The sequence below is a fragment of the Psammomys obesus genome, unplaced genomic scaffold (genome assembly GCF_907164565.1).
Source record: "Psammomys obesus unplaced genomic scaffold, mPsaObe1.curated_primary_1811, whole genome shotgun sequence".
NCBI lineage: Eukaryota > Metazoa > Chordata > Mammalia > Rodentia > Muridae > Psammomys > Psammomys obesus.
The window spans coordinates 10,683,494-10,700,002 of NW_026596034.1; the positions used below are offsets into that span (position 1 = coordinate 10,683,494).

General features: G+C 51.0%; 1 protein-coding gene across 3 annotated transcripts in view; it reads left to right on the forward strand.

Annotated features, from left to right (window-relative positions):
• The window catches only part of Slc12a3 (solute carrier family 12 member 3), a 35,716-nt gene extending 19,523 nt beyond the window's left edge, over positions 1-16,193 (forward strand). For 2 of the 3 annotated variants that reach the window (XM_055621126.1, XM_055621129.1), the window contains 6 exons: positions 1,009-1,110; positions 2,544-2,655; positions 6,040-6,126; positions 6,763-6,898; positions 8,229-8,296; positions 14,835-16,193. In XM_055621126.1, the coding sequence (XP_055477101.1) occupies positions 1,009-1,110; positions 2,544-2,655; positions 6,040-6,126; positions 6,763-6,898; positions 8,229-8,296; positions 14,835-14,976 (647 nt within the window). In that variant the 3' untranslated portion in view covers positions 14,977-16,193. The remainder of the gene's footprint in view (positions 1-1,008; positions 1,111-2,543; positions 2,656-6,039; positions 6,127-6,762; positions 6,899-8,228; positions 8,297-14,834) is intronic. The other variant, XM_055621127.1, reaches the window with a different exon arrangement.
• The last annotated feature ends 316 nt before the right edge of the window (positions 16,194-16,509 follow it).

Genomic DNA, 16,509 nt, shown 5'->3' on the forward strand with positions numbered 1-16,509 from the left:
CTATATACAAATCATCTACTTACAGGCCTGATTCTACAACTAAACTGCTAGCTCTTTAGAAACCTCTTTCTATCTGTGTCATTCTACCTAGCCAGTCTACCTTTCTCTTGAGTTTCTCCAAAGCCAAGAGGGCTCCCTAGCTCTTTTTCTTAGAATTCTGTTTTACTTGTGTCCTGCCAGGTGCTTCTCTGTTATTTCTGGAAGCTCAGAGGAAAAAAAAAAATCCTTCTCTTTCTATGAGGGCTCTTTCAAGCCAAAACAGAGTGCTCTCAAAGGTCCAATTGTTATATCAGTAGTCTCTAGCTCCAACTCTACCCCCTTGGCAGGCTGAACCATTGGCATGGTCGGGGGAGGGGGAGAGGGCCCCAAGCCACGTTGGTAGCAGTGAACCATTTCACCTCTGCTGTGGGGCACCCAGCTGACTTTGTCTCAGGTTATAGGGCAAGGACCATAAGACCTCTCCCAGGCAACGTGGCTTAAAATAGGCAGGAACTTTGCAGTCTTTAGCATTCTTAGCCTATGGAGGCTTTCAGAGCCACACCCTAGCTGAATCTCTTCAGAACACACCCAACTGCACCTGAAATCCATATAAGCTTTTATATTTTGTTAACAATCAGGTTTTCTGTGTATAATAATCAAATATCCTGCAACAGAGGTCTGCAGAGAAGGCAGGCCTCATCTGAACAGGGATGCTACAGAGATGGAAGAATGTACTCCCAACCCATAGTCACTTCCCCAGTGCCCATTAGCATCCAGGGAGAGAGGAGCTGGGAGCCAGGAACATAGCACCATAGGAAGCATGAGGCCGGGTGGTGGTGGCGCACAGCTTTAATCCCAGCAGGCAAAGGCAGGCAGATCTTTGTGAGTTTGAGCTCAGCCTGGTCTACAGAGTGAGTTCCAGGACAGCCAAAGCTACTCACAGAGAAAAACAAACAAACAAACAAACAAACAAAAAGCATGGGAAGGGATATTGGCTGCTGGTTCTGCTCTGCCCTGCCCCTTCTTCAGCAGCTCCGGAGGCATTGGGCCAGGAGGAGCAGGCCAGCACCATCTTCCAGTTGGAGCAAGGCAAGAAGACCATCGACATCTACTGGCTGTTTGACGATGGAGGTCAGGTCCCCTCAGACCCATCTCTGTCCCCTAGGGTTTTCTGTCCTCAGGGTATCTGCCTCTCCTGGCCTGCCCTTCTGAGTTATGCCTGCTGAGGCCTTTGGTGGGACCCAGAAGCCAACAATGGGGACAGAGGCCTTAGCCTGTCCTGGTTTTAAAACACAACTCTCAGCTTTAATGATGCTACCTTTGATAGAGTCAGAAAGAGACCACAACACCGCCCCAGCTGAACACGTCAAACCCTTTCTTCTGACGGTTCCGTGTAAGCCCTGGCCTATTGTAAAAAAAAAAAAAAAACACCAAAAAGGAAAATCATGTTTGACCAGACATGCACACACTGATTTTCCTGTCACCGTTCCCTGCACGTTAAAACCCAGGAGCACTGTTCACGGTGCATGCTCTGTGGCAGGAATGGTAGGAGATAACCTGAGGGATAGATAAAGACACAGGTAGTTTCCACACAGATCCTACCCCACTCTATAGAAGGTATGTGGCACCTGCAGAGGTGGGCACCCGAGGGCAGGTCCTGGAGCTAATTCCCCTGTGGATATCCAAGAGTAACGGTGTAATTCGTTAATGATACCTGTGCATGTTGGGACAGATGCATCTATACCTGGCAGCAAGTGCTCTTGTGAGCTAACCTACTACAGTCTCTTCCTCTGCCAGTAAGGAAACTGAGTCACAGGGGAGTATACACAGGTTGCATGATGCTGGGCCTTGGCCTTGTATGGAGAGATGACAAGGAGGGATGGCTCCTCCTCACTGGTCAGATGTTCAGTTTTCAGGAAAAAAGTGAACATCATCCTGATGTTTCCATGCAACCACCCACCACACCTCTTGTGCCAACTACTTGGTGCCATCTTGCTTGCTTAAAACCACCCCATTAGCCGGGTGCAGTGGCACATGCCTGTAATCCCAGCACTCTGGAAGGCAGAGGCAGCTGGATATCTGTGAGTTCAAGGCTAGCCTGATCTACAAAGTAAGTCTAGGACAGCCAAGGCTATAGAGAGAAACCCTGTCTCAAAAATAGATAGATAGATAGATAGATAGATAGATAGATAGATAGATAGATAGATAAAACCACCTCAGTGGCTGGACATGGTGTCACATACCTACAATCCCAGCACTTGGGAGGTAGAAGCAGGAGATCAAGAGTTCAAAGCCAGCCATAACTACATCATAAAACCTTGTCTCAAAAAGGACAAATAACAATAATATTGAGAAATAAAGAGCCGAACTCCTGCATTAGCCAAATAAACCATAACCCACCAAGCACCAAGGGCTGTGGGTTTAGTCTGGTATGTTCCTCCATGGGTGAGGAGCCAAGGTCCAGAGAGAGAAGGGTTTCCCTGTGACTGTGTTGGAGTGTAAAGACACAGAGGGCTCTATCCTGAGTCTGTTCCTCTTGGCTCCTGGGGAATCATCCCTGCCAGGCCTCACCCTCCTCATCCCGTATCTCCTGCACCGAAAGAAGAGATGGGGAAAATGCAAGATCCGAGTGTTTGTTGGGGGCCAAATCAACAGGATGGACGAAGAGAGAAAGGCGTAAGTTGGGACCACAGGGGCTGCACTGGCCGGATTCCCTGTCCCCGTACTTTCCACCTCTGCCCCCAGGTGGCCCTGAGATTGTCCCCGAACCCAGGCCAGCTCTCTCCAGCCCACAGCAATGGTGGCTGGGGCTCAGGGAGGAGCTCTCTCCATTTCCAACGTGTTTGCTTCCCCGCCGACCTTAAGGAGATACAGGTGCCCCGGTGTTTTCTCCGATAGGAACCGGTGGTAAGTGCTAAAATCCTGATCCTCATCAGTGAGAGACTCATGGAAACGTAGATCAGAGGTAAGTGGAGCAGGATCAGAATGTCCCCAGAGGAGGGGACATGTCTCAGGGAGACAGGCAACAGCGTGGGTGGCCAGGAGATGCAGCAGCAAGTAATCAGAAAGTCTCGCCAAGTCTCTTGATGAAAAATCACTTTTAATTCTCTCTCAGGTCGCTGGCTGATTTGGCAGGAGATCTTGGTGTAAATCTGACCTATTCTTGAGCTCAGTTGCACTGTCTAAGCAAACAGAGGAGGCCTGGCTCATCGGCTTGGCAGGCAATGCCATCTGGCCAGAATTTGTTGGCACTGATATATTTGTATGGGTTTTCATTGTAACCTCTTCCTGGCAACGAATGCCGTTTTCCGTTTTAATTAGGAGCTACAATTGGCTTCTGAAATCTATCTTAGCCCCTTTTTAATGACTATAACAAAGACCCAAGGCAGTCTATCCCATAAAGAAGAGGTTTTAGCTGAGCATAGTGCCGTATGCCTTTGATCCCAGCACTCGGGAGGCAGAGGCCAGCAGATCTCTGTGAGCTCTGGGCCAGGCTGGTCTACAAGGAGAGTCCGGGACAGCCAGGGCTTGATACACAGAGAAACTCTATCTCTAAAAATAAACAAAGAGGCTTCTTTTTGCACATGGTTCCAGAGGTTCAGTCAGTGCTGCGCCTGGTGATGACCTTCTTGCTGGAAGATACCTGCGGTGATGGTGACACAGAGGGTATCACGTGGCAAAATACTGGTGGTGGTGGTAGAGTGTGTGGTATCCTTTTTCATATAAAGGCACCAAAGTTCAGTTCAACTGTGGGATACAACCTCAGTGACTTGGGTCCAATCCTAAAGATGTCCCAAAGGCTCTGCCTGTAAACACCAGAACAGTATCCCCCCCCCGCCCCGCCATGGTCTCGCTCCCACACACTGGGCATTCAACTTTAGCCCAAGTGTGGGGTAAACTGTATGCAAATCACAGCACTAAGGCAGAATGTGGCTTGCCTTAAGTAAACACAGAAATACAGGGAGAGGTGTCAAGCTGGCATGAGTTGAAGGAGAGAAGTCGGGTAGGGGTGACTTCCCAGCAAGTGGAAGTAAGATTAAAGGTCATAGATGAGACCTGCTCAGACAAATGGGGGCAGTTTGTTCAAAAAGAAAAGCCTGGTGCAGGCTCTAGCACAACCACATGATGCCCTGAGGACAAGCTATGAGGTGACCCCTGGCCTGTACTACTCTTCCGACACCAGGATTCCACCCCTGTCCTTTTTTCTAGTCACCCTGTGAGCTCAGGGAGGCCCAGTGTGTTATCCCTGTCATCCTCCTCAGTCCCCTGTACCATGTGAGAACTCTACCATCAAAGACCCTTCTGACAAGGCCAAAGATGGCGTTGAGGACAGCAGCACCTGGCGTTCAGGACCTTGAAAGAGTAAACAGACCAGAAGGAAGGCTCTGGGCAGTCTCTGCTTCCTGTCCCACTCAGTTCTGGGTCACAGCTGGGTTCCATGAGGTTGGCTTAACTTGAGGTGGCCCATCTGAAAACAGCACACCCTCCTTACCGTGGTAATAAAAACCCTCTGCCCCAACTGCCACTTAGTGAGTGGGTCATGTGATCTGTTGTTGCTATGACCCCAGGCCTGCTGGGCTCCTGATACACACTATGATGAGGCTGCTAGAGCCCTGCTTTTAAAATCCAGCTTCCGGGAGTGTAGTACAGCTGGGTATGTGTGTTGAGTGTGCATGAAGCCTGGGTGTAGACATTCAGCCCTGCACACACAGCATGTGGTGCTAAGTGCCGGCGGAGGCAGAGGCAGAGGAGGCAGAAAGTCAGGGTCATCCTTAGCTATTCAGTGAGTTGGGAGACCAGCCTGAGCATCGTGAGACTTGGTTTCAAAAAAAAAAAAAGAAAAAGAAAAACCAAGTCAGGCCGTGCTGGTGTACATCTTTAGTCCCAGCACTCAGGAAGCAGAGGCAGGCAGATCTCTGTGAGTTCAAGGCCAGCCTGGTCTACAGAGCTATTTTCAGGACAGTCAAGGCTACACAGAAAAACCCCATCTTGCAAAACAAAACATAAAACAACAACAAAGCCAACAAACAAAACAAAGGAATAAAGGGCTGAGGGGGCTGGAGAGATGGTCCAGCAATTCATAGCACTTGCCGCTTTTATGCCGTATCACAAGTTGGAGTTCCAGCACCCACACTGGGCGGCCTGCACTGTTTAGAGCTTTAGCTTCAGGGGTTCTGACATTTTTTAGCCTTTCTGCACACCCCTACACACACAGCATGCACACACAGAAAGACACACATGCTTGTAAATAAAAACTAAATCTTAGAAAAAAAAAATTAAAGTCCCACCCCTAAGTTCAAGACCTAGCAGGAGCCTGGGTGTGGGGCCCAGCCTGGGCCATTAGGCACCCCTTCCCAGCATCCCTCATGCCATCCCATTTTTTTCATCCCCTACCTATGCTCACTGACTTCCTCCTCCAGTGAGCCCAGTAGGCCTCAGCTTGGTGGGCACAGCCCATCCCGGTGACGTCATCCAGTCCATGCTTTGCCTAGGGGTTCTGACCCAGCCCTGGGCTGGGGGCCCACAGGTGTGTTCTGCAAGCTTCTTGGGTGATTCCAGCGTGGACATTGCCTTGTCTCAGTTCCTTGGGTTAACAGCAACCGTCTCCTTCATGCACTAGCCATCCAGATGGCTGCTTTCCCTGCGAGGCCTTTGTGACTGCACAGACCACAGTGGGCTTCTCCATTAGATGCCAGAGGTGCCATCTAGCAGCAGCCCCCACTTTTCTTCTTAGCTCTGTGTGTCGTTGCCTTTGTACCGCCCCCCTTCAGCCTCGTCTTCATCTCCCCCTTCCTTCTACCTTCCCAGGCCTGGCAGCACCCCAGGCCCCACTGGGGCCAGCTAGCACTGGCTCAGAGTCGGCCAGCAGACACTTGGGAAATTCTTCAAATATTTTTCCATATTGCTTGCCACTCTCTCCTTTACCCTGCCCCTATTTCTCACTCTCTGGCTCCCTGGACCCCTGCGTTAGCCACATCTGTTCCGTTCATTGCTATGCATGCAGCAGGTACCTAATAAACATCAGAATGAGTGGATACAGATTTTGTATCTGTCTTCCAGGATCATTTCTCTGTTGAGCAAGTTCAGACTGGGATTTCACGAAGTTCACGTCCTTCCTGACATCAACCAGAAGCCCCAGGCCGAGCAGTGAGTTCTGTGTTGGGCGTTCTAGACAGAAGGGCCGGCATTGGCCTTGTAGACTCCTTTGCTAGCTATTCCCTTCTTCTAGCCCCGCTGGCTCCTGTGCGTTTCACATGGGCCAGACACACTGTGCCTCAGGACCTTTGCACATTCAACTGTTTCTCCACCCAGCACCTTCCACCTTGTGCCTCAGAAGGTCACACTTCCATCAGCTAGCAGAGAGGCCTTCCCCACCTATTATTCCCTGTTTCGGGACTCAGGGTATAGCTTCCTAAACACTTGCTTATTTATGTTTCATTTGCTTGTTATCACCCAGCTGACCAGGAGTTCAGTGAGAATGGGGTCCAGTCTGTCTTGCAAAGGAGGGGTAGCTGCACTTATTGCTGCTTCCTGAGTGGGGTCAGGAGGGGAGGGTCCAGGTCAGTGGACAGTGTGTGGACATTTGCTGAATTTCAGACGTAAGTGTCAAGGGCTGACATCACATGTGAGCCATTTCATAAAAATGGCAAAGTTGAATGAATTCTGTCTGAATAGTATGTTCCTGTGGATAGTATCCCTAGGTACCCCTTGGGCTTCCTCCAAATCTCTGGCTCCCCTGGGAATAAGGCCATGTCACCCAGCCTTGTGTATTTTCCTTCCTAGCACCAAGCGTTTTGAGGACATGATTGCACCCTTCCGCCTCAATGACGGCTTCAAAGATGAGGCTACTGTTGCTGAGATGAGGAGGGACTGTCCCTGGAAGATCTCAGATGAGGAGATTAACAAGAACAGAATTAAGGTGCAAGAGAGGGAAGGGGCTCACCAGGGTATGGGGGTCCAGCATGTGTTCCTATCCTGAGCTTTTGGAATCTCCACTTGGACCCATGCTGCTTTCCCTTCCCAATATCTGAGATGTCCTTGGGCCACATGAGATGGCAGAGCCCCATTCCGTCCTTGGTGGGGACCCCCCCCCCCCACTCCACCACTGTGTAGCTGATGCTGGCCATCAGTGGGCTGGAGACCTTCTTCCAGAGCTGTGTGTATGGCAGGCAGGAGGCTCTTTTGACATTAGCTGCAGTGGCAGTTTTAAGTGGAGTGAATAAAAATGGGAGGGCCAGGCACCCAAGGGCAGACCTCATTTCTCCTCTCAGTACTCCACATCAGTAGCCCTGAACTGGGGGCCATTTGCTACCCTCCCCACGGTGCGACATTTGTCAACTAAGATATTTTTGGAGGTCACAACTCCGGGGATGTGTGTTACAGCTGTCACATATTCCATAGAGACCAGGGGCACTGCTAAAGGTCCTACAAGGCACAGGGCAGCCCTCACAACCAAGAACTGGGCAGCCAAGATGTCGACAGTGAGACAGTGAGAGTTCCAGAATGGGTAAATGCACTTGCCTTGAGTTCCTTTCCCAACATTGAATATCCATCCACCACCCTGAGGTCCCAGGAGTTGACCTCATTTCTGAGGGACTCAGAGACAGCCTTAGATTAAGGCATTTCCCTTAGCCAGCTCCACACACCATGGGACTTTGGAGATTTTCCCAGCCAGGGAAAGAGCCAGGCAGCAGCTGGCTCTTCAGAAAGTACTGATTAAGCAGGGTGTCTGAAGAAAGTCTTCTCAAAGTCTGCCACTGGGGAGGCAGCCAGAGCCAACCCCTGCTCTGAGTCCCCCAGGCTTTTATACAGAAGGCCTTCAGTGCCAAGCCCTCCCTTTACCTGGCACTGAGCTCTGTGAGTTAGCTCATTTGAATTCTTCCACAACCCCGGAGGAGAACATTATCACACCCATTTTGCGGAGGGGCACGGTGGAGCTCAGGTAGGCACTGTACATTGCCCAGGCTCTCTACCATGAAGTCCTGGGGCTCATGTTTCAGCCTAGTTAAGAGCTTTCTTCCCATTATGATGCTGTGCTGGTCATGTCAATAAAGCCAGGCAAGGGGAAAACAAAGCAACAAATGAACAAACAAAGAAGTACATTTGGTGCTTAATTCCCACAAGGGTCTTTTTATTCCTGGGGCTGGGAAGTCAGGAATTACTTAGGGGAGCAACTCCGCATCCAGTTGAACTGGGGTGGGCGCTGTTGAGAAGGTAGGAAGTGACCTTGGCTCTTTCCCTGGCCCCAGTCCCTCCGGCAGGTGAGGCTGAATGAGATTCTCCTGGACTACTCTCGGGATGCTGCACTGATCATCCTGTAAGTCAGGGTTTGGCTGGTGGGGTCAGGGGGATGGGGGAAAGTGGCCTAGTGAGATGACCATAGCTGCTCAAAGGGGTCCACAATGCTGCCGACTCAGCCTGGTAGATTCTCAATAAAACGCGGCCAGTCCAATGTCTGCCTCTGGTCCCTGGCCTGAGTGTCAGCTGGCAGGTCACAGGCCTCACGTGGTCCGGACATTGTTGATCTTCCTTGCTGCCCCTTCCTTGTTTACTCCCTTTCCTGCCAAACAGTCTTGGCATGAGGAGGCAGCTCAGCCCAGAAGCCAGTGTGTCCCCTAGTTTGGAAACTGCCCAGCCCTCGTTGCCTATTTGCCTAATGATTTGAGTGTCTAACCTGGACAACAGGAACAGAGGCTGCTCCGGCTGTTCTGTTCCCCCTGGACCTAAACCCGCTTCCATGCTGCCCTCGATGTTAGCCAGGGCAGAGCAAGTAGACAGGAACAAGGAGGGGGTCTCCATGTGGTCAGTGACTAGAGCATGCTCAGCCAAGACCTCCACATCTGTAGCTTAGGATAACACGTGGATTTTGTTAGGACCTTTTTCATGCTTGCTGGGAGCCAAGCTCTCGCTCGCTCAGGCAGGACATTTCATTTTCAGAGCTTCTCGTACAGGAGAACTTAAACCCCTGGCCTAACATTGGAGCTTGCTATGAAGCCCCAGATGGGACTCAAACCAGGAATCCTTCCACCTCTGCCTCCTTGGCAGTCAGCAACAGGGAACATGTCAAGAAGTGGCCTTCTTCTCAAGGCATGTTCCAATGTAGAGCACAGGGGATCTTTTTCTTAAAATCCTGAGGTGGTGGCAAGGAGGAAGGCCAGAGGCAGACTTCCTTGATAATAGGATGGTCACTGTCACGGACAGGTGATGTGTGTGTGTGTGTGTGTGTGTGTGTGTGTGCGCGCGCGGGCGCGTGTGCATTTAGCATCCTCCTTTTAAGTGTGTGTGAGTCTAAACACCTTGTCAGACCTGCAAAGTGTTATCTTCGCTAGAAAGGAAGCCAATGTCTGCTGACACGAGCAGTACAATAGGGTTTCTGGTGGTGTGGTAAACACCACAACCGAAGGCAAGTTGGGGAGGAAAAAGTTTATTTCAACTTGTTGTCTGTCATCCAGGGTTGTCAGAGCAGGAACTTATAGCAGGAACCTGGAGGCAGGAGGTGATGCAGAAGCCAGGGAGGATGCTGCTTACTGGGTTGCTCTTCATGGCTGGCTCGCTCTGCTTTCTTATAGCACCTATGACCACTGGCCCAGGGACATCATTGCCCACATGGCCTAGGCCCTCCCACGTCAATTATCAACCAAAGAAATGCTCCACAGGCTTGCGCACAGGCCAATCTGAGGAAGACGTTTTCTCAATTGTGGTCACCTGAAAAACTGACTATTGCTGGGCAGTGGTGGCGCACGCCTTTAATCCCAGCACTTGGGAGGCAGAGGCAGACAGATCTCTGAGTTCCAAGGACAGCCTGGTCTACAAAGTGATTTCCAGGACATCCAGGGCTACACAGAGAAACCCTGTCTTGAAAATCAAAAACCAAAACTGATTCTAAGCTGGGCACATTGACACCCACCTGTAACACAAGCACTCTGGGAGGCAGAGGCAGTGGATCTCTGTGAATTTGAGGCCAGCCTGATCTACAAAGTGAGTCCAGGACAGCCAAGGCTACTCAGAGAAACCCTGTCTTGAAACAAACAAACAAACAAACAAACAAACAAACAAAAGAACTGATTCTACCTTGTAGCAAACTGACCAAAAACTAACTAAGTAGTAAGTATCAAAGGCTGGTTGTTTTTGTTTGGTTGTTTGTTTTTGTAGAGAGGCCTAAAACTTAGTACCATACTGGGTTTAGAATTCAAAGGCACTCAAGGATGGTCTGTTTCCAACCTGGATACCACCTAGCCTCCATAGGCCATATCTGACGTTGGATTCACAAAAAGAGACTGCCTTGAGGGTCACAAGAGGAAATGGGGTCTCTACTTCACACATTCAGGACGGGGGTGGGTAGCATTGTTCCTGTCAAGCAATGTAAGTGGCCCTTTGAGAAGACTGGCATTTTGAAGCCTGAGGACAGTGCACCGTCAGAACCCTGATCCCAGAGGGGTCTACCCCTTCAGTCCTGTCTACAGACTCATAGGGGTTCAGATGGCGGCGGCCGGTTACTCTGTGTGGAAAGCACTGGTGCTTTTATTTTTACCAAAGGAGTTTTCTCAGCAGCTAAAGGTTAGACTGATGGGAAATCTGCTGAGGTATGGCCCAGGCCAGACTGTGTCTTCTTGGACAGTTTTCAAGCTATACTTCTGGGCACTACTCAATCATGTGTTTAGTTTACTCAGAACTGTGACAAACTAGTGCACCCTGGGTCTCTTATGAGCAACAGGAACTCATATCTCAGAGTTCTGGAGGACAGGGCGCGGGGTGTGTGTGTGTGTGTGTGTGTGTGTGTGTGTGTGTGTGTGTGTGTGCTGTCTAATATAAAGATGTCAGCAAATTTGGTGTCTGGTAAAGACAGCCTTCTGGCCGTAGATGAGATTCACCTGTCACTGGGAGACCCCTTGTCACTTGTAACATGGTGGGGCCATTTTGTAAAGAGGGTGCTAACCTTTTGGCCTTATCACCTCTCAAGGCCCTTAAACCTATTTCCCATCAGCCCCTAGCACAGAGGGAAGCTGAATTTTAGCTGGCCCTGGACGTATATACTTAGACCACAGCAAATGGCTGGCTTTATTCCCGTGAGTTACAAGGGCAGAAAGACATGCAGGATCCTTACTAGTTCATGTGGTCCTGTGTAGAGTGGTGGTCAGGATCTCCGAACTATTAGCATCAAAGCATGGAGCAGCTTCCAGTCCTTCTCTGGGCCACCCAGAGGACAGACACTAGAGCTTATATATGCCTCAAGGCCTGGATTCCTGTATTCAGCTCTCAGCTAGCCAGCAAGTGGTGTCTTGGAATGCCCTCCTGTGTGGCTTAAAGCATTAAAAAAGAAGTGGAGTCTTTGACCCCGAGGCATTAAACCCAGTGTGGACCCTCTGAGCCTAGGGTGCTGCGTGACTTCACACCTCTGTGGTGGCCTGCTCACTCATTGCTGGGCACCTCCCAGGGCCTGCAGGAGCTCGTGTTTTCCTGCTGAGAAAGTGCCGAGGGAAAAGGGTTTGCTCCTTCAGAGACTGTTCCTAGGAAAGGTTGGGCCCAGGGTGTGGCCTGAGTCAAGACAGTGGAGGTGCCTCCAAGACATCTAACCAGTGGGGAACCCGAGGTGTGACCTTTCCAGATGCATGGCTGGGACAAGCTGCAAGCTTCCCTAGGGCCTCTCTCTCCAAAGAAACAGACTTGCAACGTCCACCTGCTGTTAACTCACTGTGTGGCCCTGGTGAGGAAGGAAAGTCTCTCTAGCCTTGGTTTCCCTCATGGCCACGGAAGCAGCTTCGAGATTCTCTTTCATAGCGCTCTGATCTCGTTTATTTGCTATTAAAATGGATCCATCTCTCAAGGGGTGGGGTGGGGACCCCTGTGATGAGAAATTTTGCCTGAGTGGCATCTCCCCCCTCCACCCTCCTCTCTTTCCCCAAACTCCAGGAAAAATCAAAAGCCCACTAGTTAATCTTGGCAGGATTAGCTGAGGGCAACAGTGGTGTGTCCAGTCACCCTGGGAGGTGACAGCTACACACCCACCATAGCCAGGTGTTCCCCAGTGGGGCTCCAGCTTCTGGGCCAGCTGCGCTGGGAGGACAGCGCACCTGGGTATGCGTCACAACCCTCCTAGCTGGAGGCCAGCCCAGATTTCTCAAGGTGGAGTGGAGGTCCGCCTCATTAGACTTGGATTCCCACAGTCTCTTCCAGAAGGGGGCTGAGAAGGGGCTCAGGACCCTTGTCCTCAGACATTCTAACACCCAAGCAGCAATCCTCTCTGGGACCAGGTACAGTGGACATCTAGTCTAGTGGCAGTTTGGGGCAGAAACTGGCTCTGTCTGTCTACTTACTCAGTAGCTTATCTGGTGAATCAGCCCCCCCACCTCCACCCATGTGTGTGCGTAGCTACAGCTGCAAGGTGTTGGGCGGGAACCCTAACAATCCCCACCCCACAGCCTCTGAGCAGTTAAGAGCCTGTCCCCTTCGGGACCAGGTACCCCTTTTCTCTACAAGGATCCCCTCCAGATTGCCAAAGAGACCTCGTGACCAGCACATGTGCTAAGGAGGTTGCTGAAAGCATGGACCTTGCTGTAACGAAGTTGTGTTTCTTAAGGCAGGGACAATGTCATAGCAGTTGGGTCCCCTTCTCAGGACCCTCCAGACAGGGAGTGGACTGGCACTCGGTATGATCATTGGTTCTGTTCAGGGACTTAACTTCTGAATCTAGCGTTCACCAAACATTGCCTTGCAATTTCAAACAGAGGTTGCTTTGTTGTCAGCTTTGTTCTAAGGATCAGTGGTTTAAGGAGAGCATATCCTGTTGGCAAGAGTAAGCGTGTCATTGGCTAGTGCTGGAGTGCATTAAAGGTACTGTCCCTGGGCCTGGGCCACAGGCTCCACTGAAGGAGGAAATCTCATGCTGCAGCTTGCTGCAGGAGCTGTGGGTGTTCCTGGCTCGCAGCAAGCAGGCACCTGTGCCCTGTGGCCTTTAAAGCTGGTGAATTCGGTTCCCCAAAATAATGTAGCATTTCCCAGATGGCAGAGTCCTCAGCCTCAGGAGTGCCTGTGAAATCTAAACTCGCCCTTTCCCCTCTCCTGTGTCCTTTCCCAGGAAGATCACTGAACACTTCTGAATGAAGAGGACAGTTGCTTAGTGACATACACATCCTTGTTCCTTCTCTGCTCCTTGGGACCTCACTTTGTAAAAATAGGGCAGTGGCTGCCCCACTGATGTTCTGACCCCGAATTTCAGTGGCCGCCGGCTCTTAACGGGCATGGTGAGGTGGCAGCAAGCACACGCAGCTGGTAGAGAGATCTAGGAACCTGGATTGAGACCGATCTCTACCGCCTGTACCTTGTGTGAACCCACAGACAGCCAACCAGGGTAGTACCTCTGTCACTTTACAGAACTCTGAGGCTCAGCACCAGCCAGGCACTTTGCCAAAGCTACGAAGCTGGGGACATGGCAATACCAGCACCCCAGGGAACTTGTACGGGGTCAGATTCTGTGCCAGTGCCTGCCTGGCTGCTCTGTTGGGACGCTGTGTACTGCTGGTCTGTGTCAGTGCCTGTGGAGGGATCATGAAGGGTGTGGCCAGGTAAGCTCTAGGGTCCCAGCTTCATGCACCATAGCTGGTTCTGTGGGATGCTGTATTTCCCAGAAGCTGAGCCCTAAGCACTGGTACGTGGTCCTGGTGCATTTTTAGAATTCTTACCATGATAGAAAAGTCGATTTTGGGGGTGTTTTGTGAGACAGGGTTTCTCTGTGTAGCATTGAATGTCCTGGACCCATGTCATAGAGCAGGCTGGCCTTGAACTCATATCGACCCACCTGCCTCTGCCTCCCTGAGTGCTGTGACTACAGGCATGTGCCACTGTGCCCGGCAGAAAGTCACTTTCTCAATCGCCAAACATGACTGAACAGCACTCTAGGATATCCTGTTATTTGCGTGGTGGTGTGCAGTTGGGACAGTGAGCCTTGAGAAGCCATGCTCAAGTCTACCCTGACATCCTCCATGGGCCAGAGGGCAGGACAAGGACACGCAGCCACATCACGTGAGCACATTGCTCGGTGGCTTTAGGGAAGGTGTGCGGCTGGAAAGGCAAGCTTTACCTGGTGCTAAGTGAGCTGGTGGAGTGACCTCTCCCACTCAGCAAACATGCTTTGGACCTGTCTGTCTCAGAGTGTATTTAGGCACAGAGGGCAGAGGAAAGGATAAACTCAGCCTCCAGGGGGATGGACGCATATTCCAATGTGGGAGACAGACAACAAATAGACAAGACTAAAGATGCCTTTAAGATTGTGCAGGGCTATGAAAACAGTAAAATGGGGATTGGATGGAAAGGTGTGGTGAATCAGGGGAGCTGCCCTCAATCAGAAACCTAGATGATTCCAAGGAGCCACCTAGAGCTGGGTGTGGTGGCTTACCATGTGTCAGGAACGAGCTCGGCATTTACCACCGTGTCTGTTCAGGGTAAGCAGGGTTAAGAGAGGTTAGAAGAGTCGGAGAGGACTGGATCATGAGGGAATGTGCAGGCCACGGGTCTGCTAAGAAATACTTTGTGGCTGAAGATATTCTTTGAGGAACTGTAAAAGACAGGGAGGTTTGGTTTTTTTTGAGACAGGGTTTCTCTGTGTAGCCTTGGCTGTTCAGGACTTGCTTTGCAGACCACGCTGGCCTTGAATTCACAACTATCCACCCGCCTCTGCCTCCCTGGTCACTGGGATTAAAAGTGTGTGCCACTGCACCTGGCGGTCGGGAGGTCTTAAAGTGAGTGGAAAGGAGTGGCAAACAAGCAGCAAACTGATGTACTGTTCAGAAAACAAGCCCTGGGCTGGGCTGTGTCGGAAGCCCTGTGCAATTCCTCTGCTGCCATTCTTCCTCCTACAGTACTCTGCCCATCGGAAGGAAGGGAAAGTGCCCCAGTTCACTGTACATGGCCTGGCTGGAGACCCTGTCCCAGGACCTCAGACCTCCCGTCGTCCTCATTCGAGGCAACCAAGAGAACGTTCTCACCTTTTACTGCCAGTGATGCCTGGTGTGGCGGCTCCTGCCTGAAGCTGAGGGCTTGGGGGTGGAGCTGGAACCTGTCCTCTCCAGCTGGAGACAGAGGCTTCATGTTCTGCTGTATATTCCGTCATCACACCTGCCGGTCCCTCTGCGGAAGATGGTGTTTCCAAGCTGGCTGAGCCCCACCTGACACACTTTCTGGGCCTTGAAGTTGCATGGGAAAGTCTCTGGAAAATTCTGTCTCTTTTTTTAAAAAGGTTTTATTTGTCTTGATGATCAAGTATTAAACTTCAGTCTTTATTGAGCCCCAGCTCTGGGTGTGCATCTTGACAGTCTCTCCAGACCATCCCTGAAGCCATCCCCAAACTTGTCTCATTTCCCAGGACAGGAGAGCGGGAGCCCACACCCGAGGACCTGTGCTGACCTCTGATGACCACAGGGTCCTCTGAGCCTGCATGGTAAAGCATGTTTCTCAACAACGGCAGGGAAGCACCACAAAATAGTACTTCTCACCCTAGGGGGTGCCCTCCAGGATTCTCTGTTCCACTTCTCTCTCCTCGCCCCTCTCCTTCATTTCTTCTGGTGGAGGCTCATGTTGCCCCAGCTGGCCTTGAACTTGCTCTGTAGCCAAAATAGCTTCGAATTTTTGATCCTCCTGCCTCTACTCCAGAGCACTGGGATTCCAGGCACGTGCCAACAGGCCTGTTTTCTCTGGTGCTAGGGATCAAATCTGCGGCTTTATAGATACCAACACTTTACCAACTATGCTACCTGACCCAGTCTCTATTCTGCTTCTCTCTAAGGTTGGTTGCAATCTACCAAATGATTTTCAGACCCACCACTGCACAGTGATCCATGAATTGAAAAACAGGCTTAATTTCCGCAGGTTGTGCCTAGGGTCTATTGCCGGCTAGTTTCTTTGTTGTTTGGGAGGTTTGGTTTTGTTTTGTCAATTTGATACAAGCTAAGGCCATCTAAGCAGAAGAAACCTCGATTGACAAAACGCCTCACTCTGATTGGCTTGTAGTGACTGATGTGGGAGGGCCTAGCCCATCTGGGTGCAGTGCCTCCCCTGGGCAGGTCCGGGGTTGTATAAGAAAGCAGGCCGAGCAAACTGCGGGGAGCAAGCCAGTAAGAAGTATTTCCTCTGTGGCTTCTGCTTCAGTTCCTGCCCTGACCGTGTGCCCCCCCCCCCCCCCGTCACGATTCCTGTGAGCTGTAAGATGAAATAAACCCTTTTTCTCCCCAACTTGCTTCTGGTCCTGGTGTTTGTCACAGCAATGGAAACCCTGACTAAGCCTGGGCACTGCGGGCTTCACTGCCATACCCCGCCTATAACTCAGGAAGGAAAACAACAACAACAAACAAACAAGCAAAGAGCAGCGAAGCAGGAGGGGCCTGGATGGTGGGAGTGTTGAGAAAGACAGATGAGAAGACGAAAGATTCGAGGAATCTAGTGAGTGTTGCGCTGTGGTGGTGGAAGGATGGAATGCACAGATTTTAAAGTGGGGAGGCAGAGAGGGTGTGAAGATGGCAAGAAGCATGTTCTCCACAG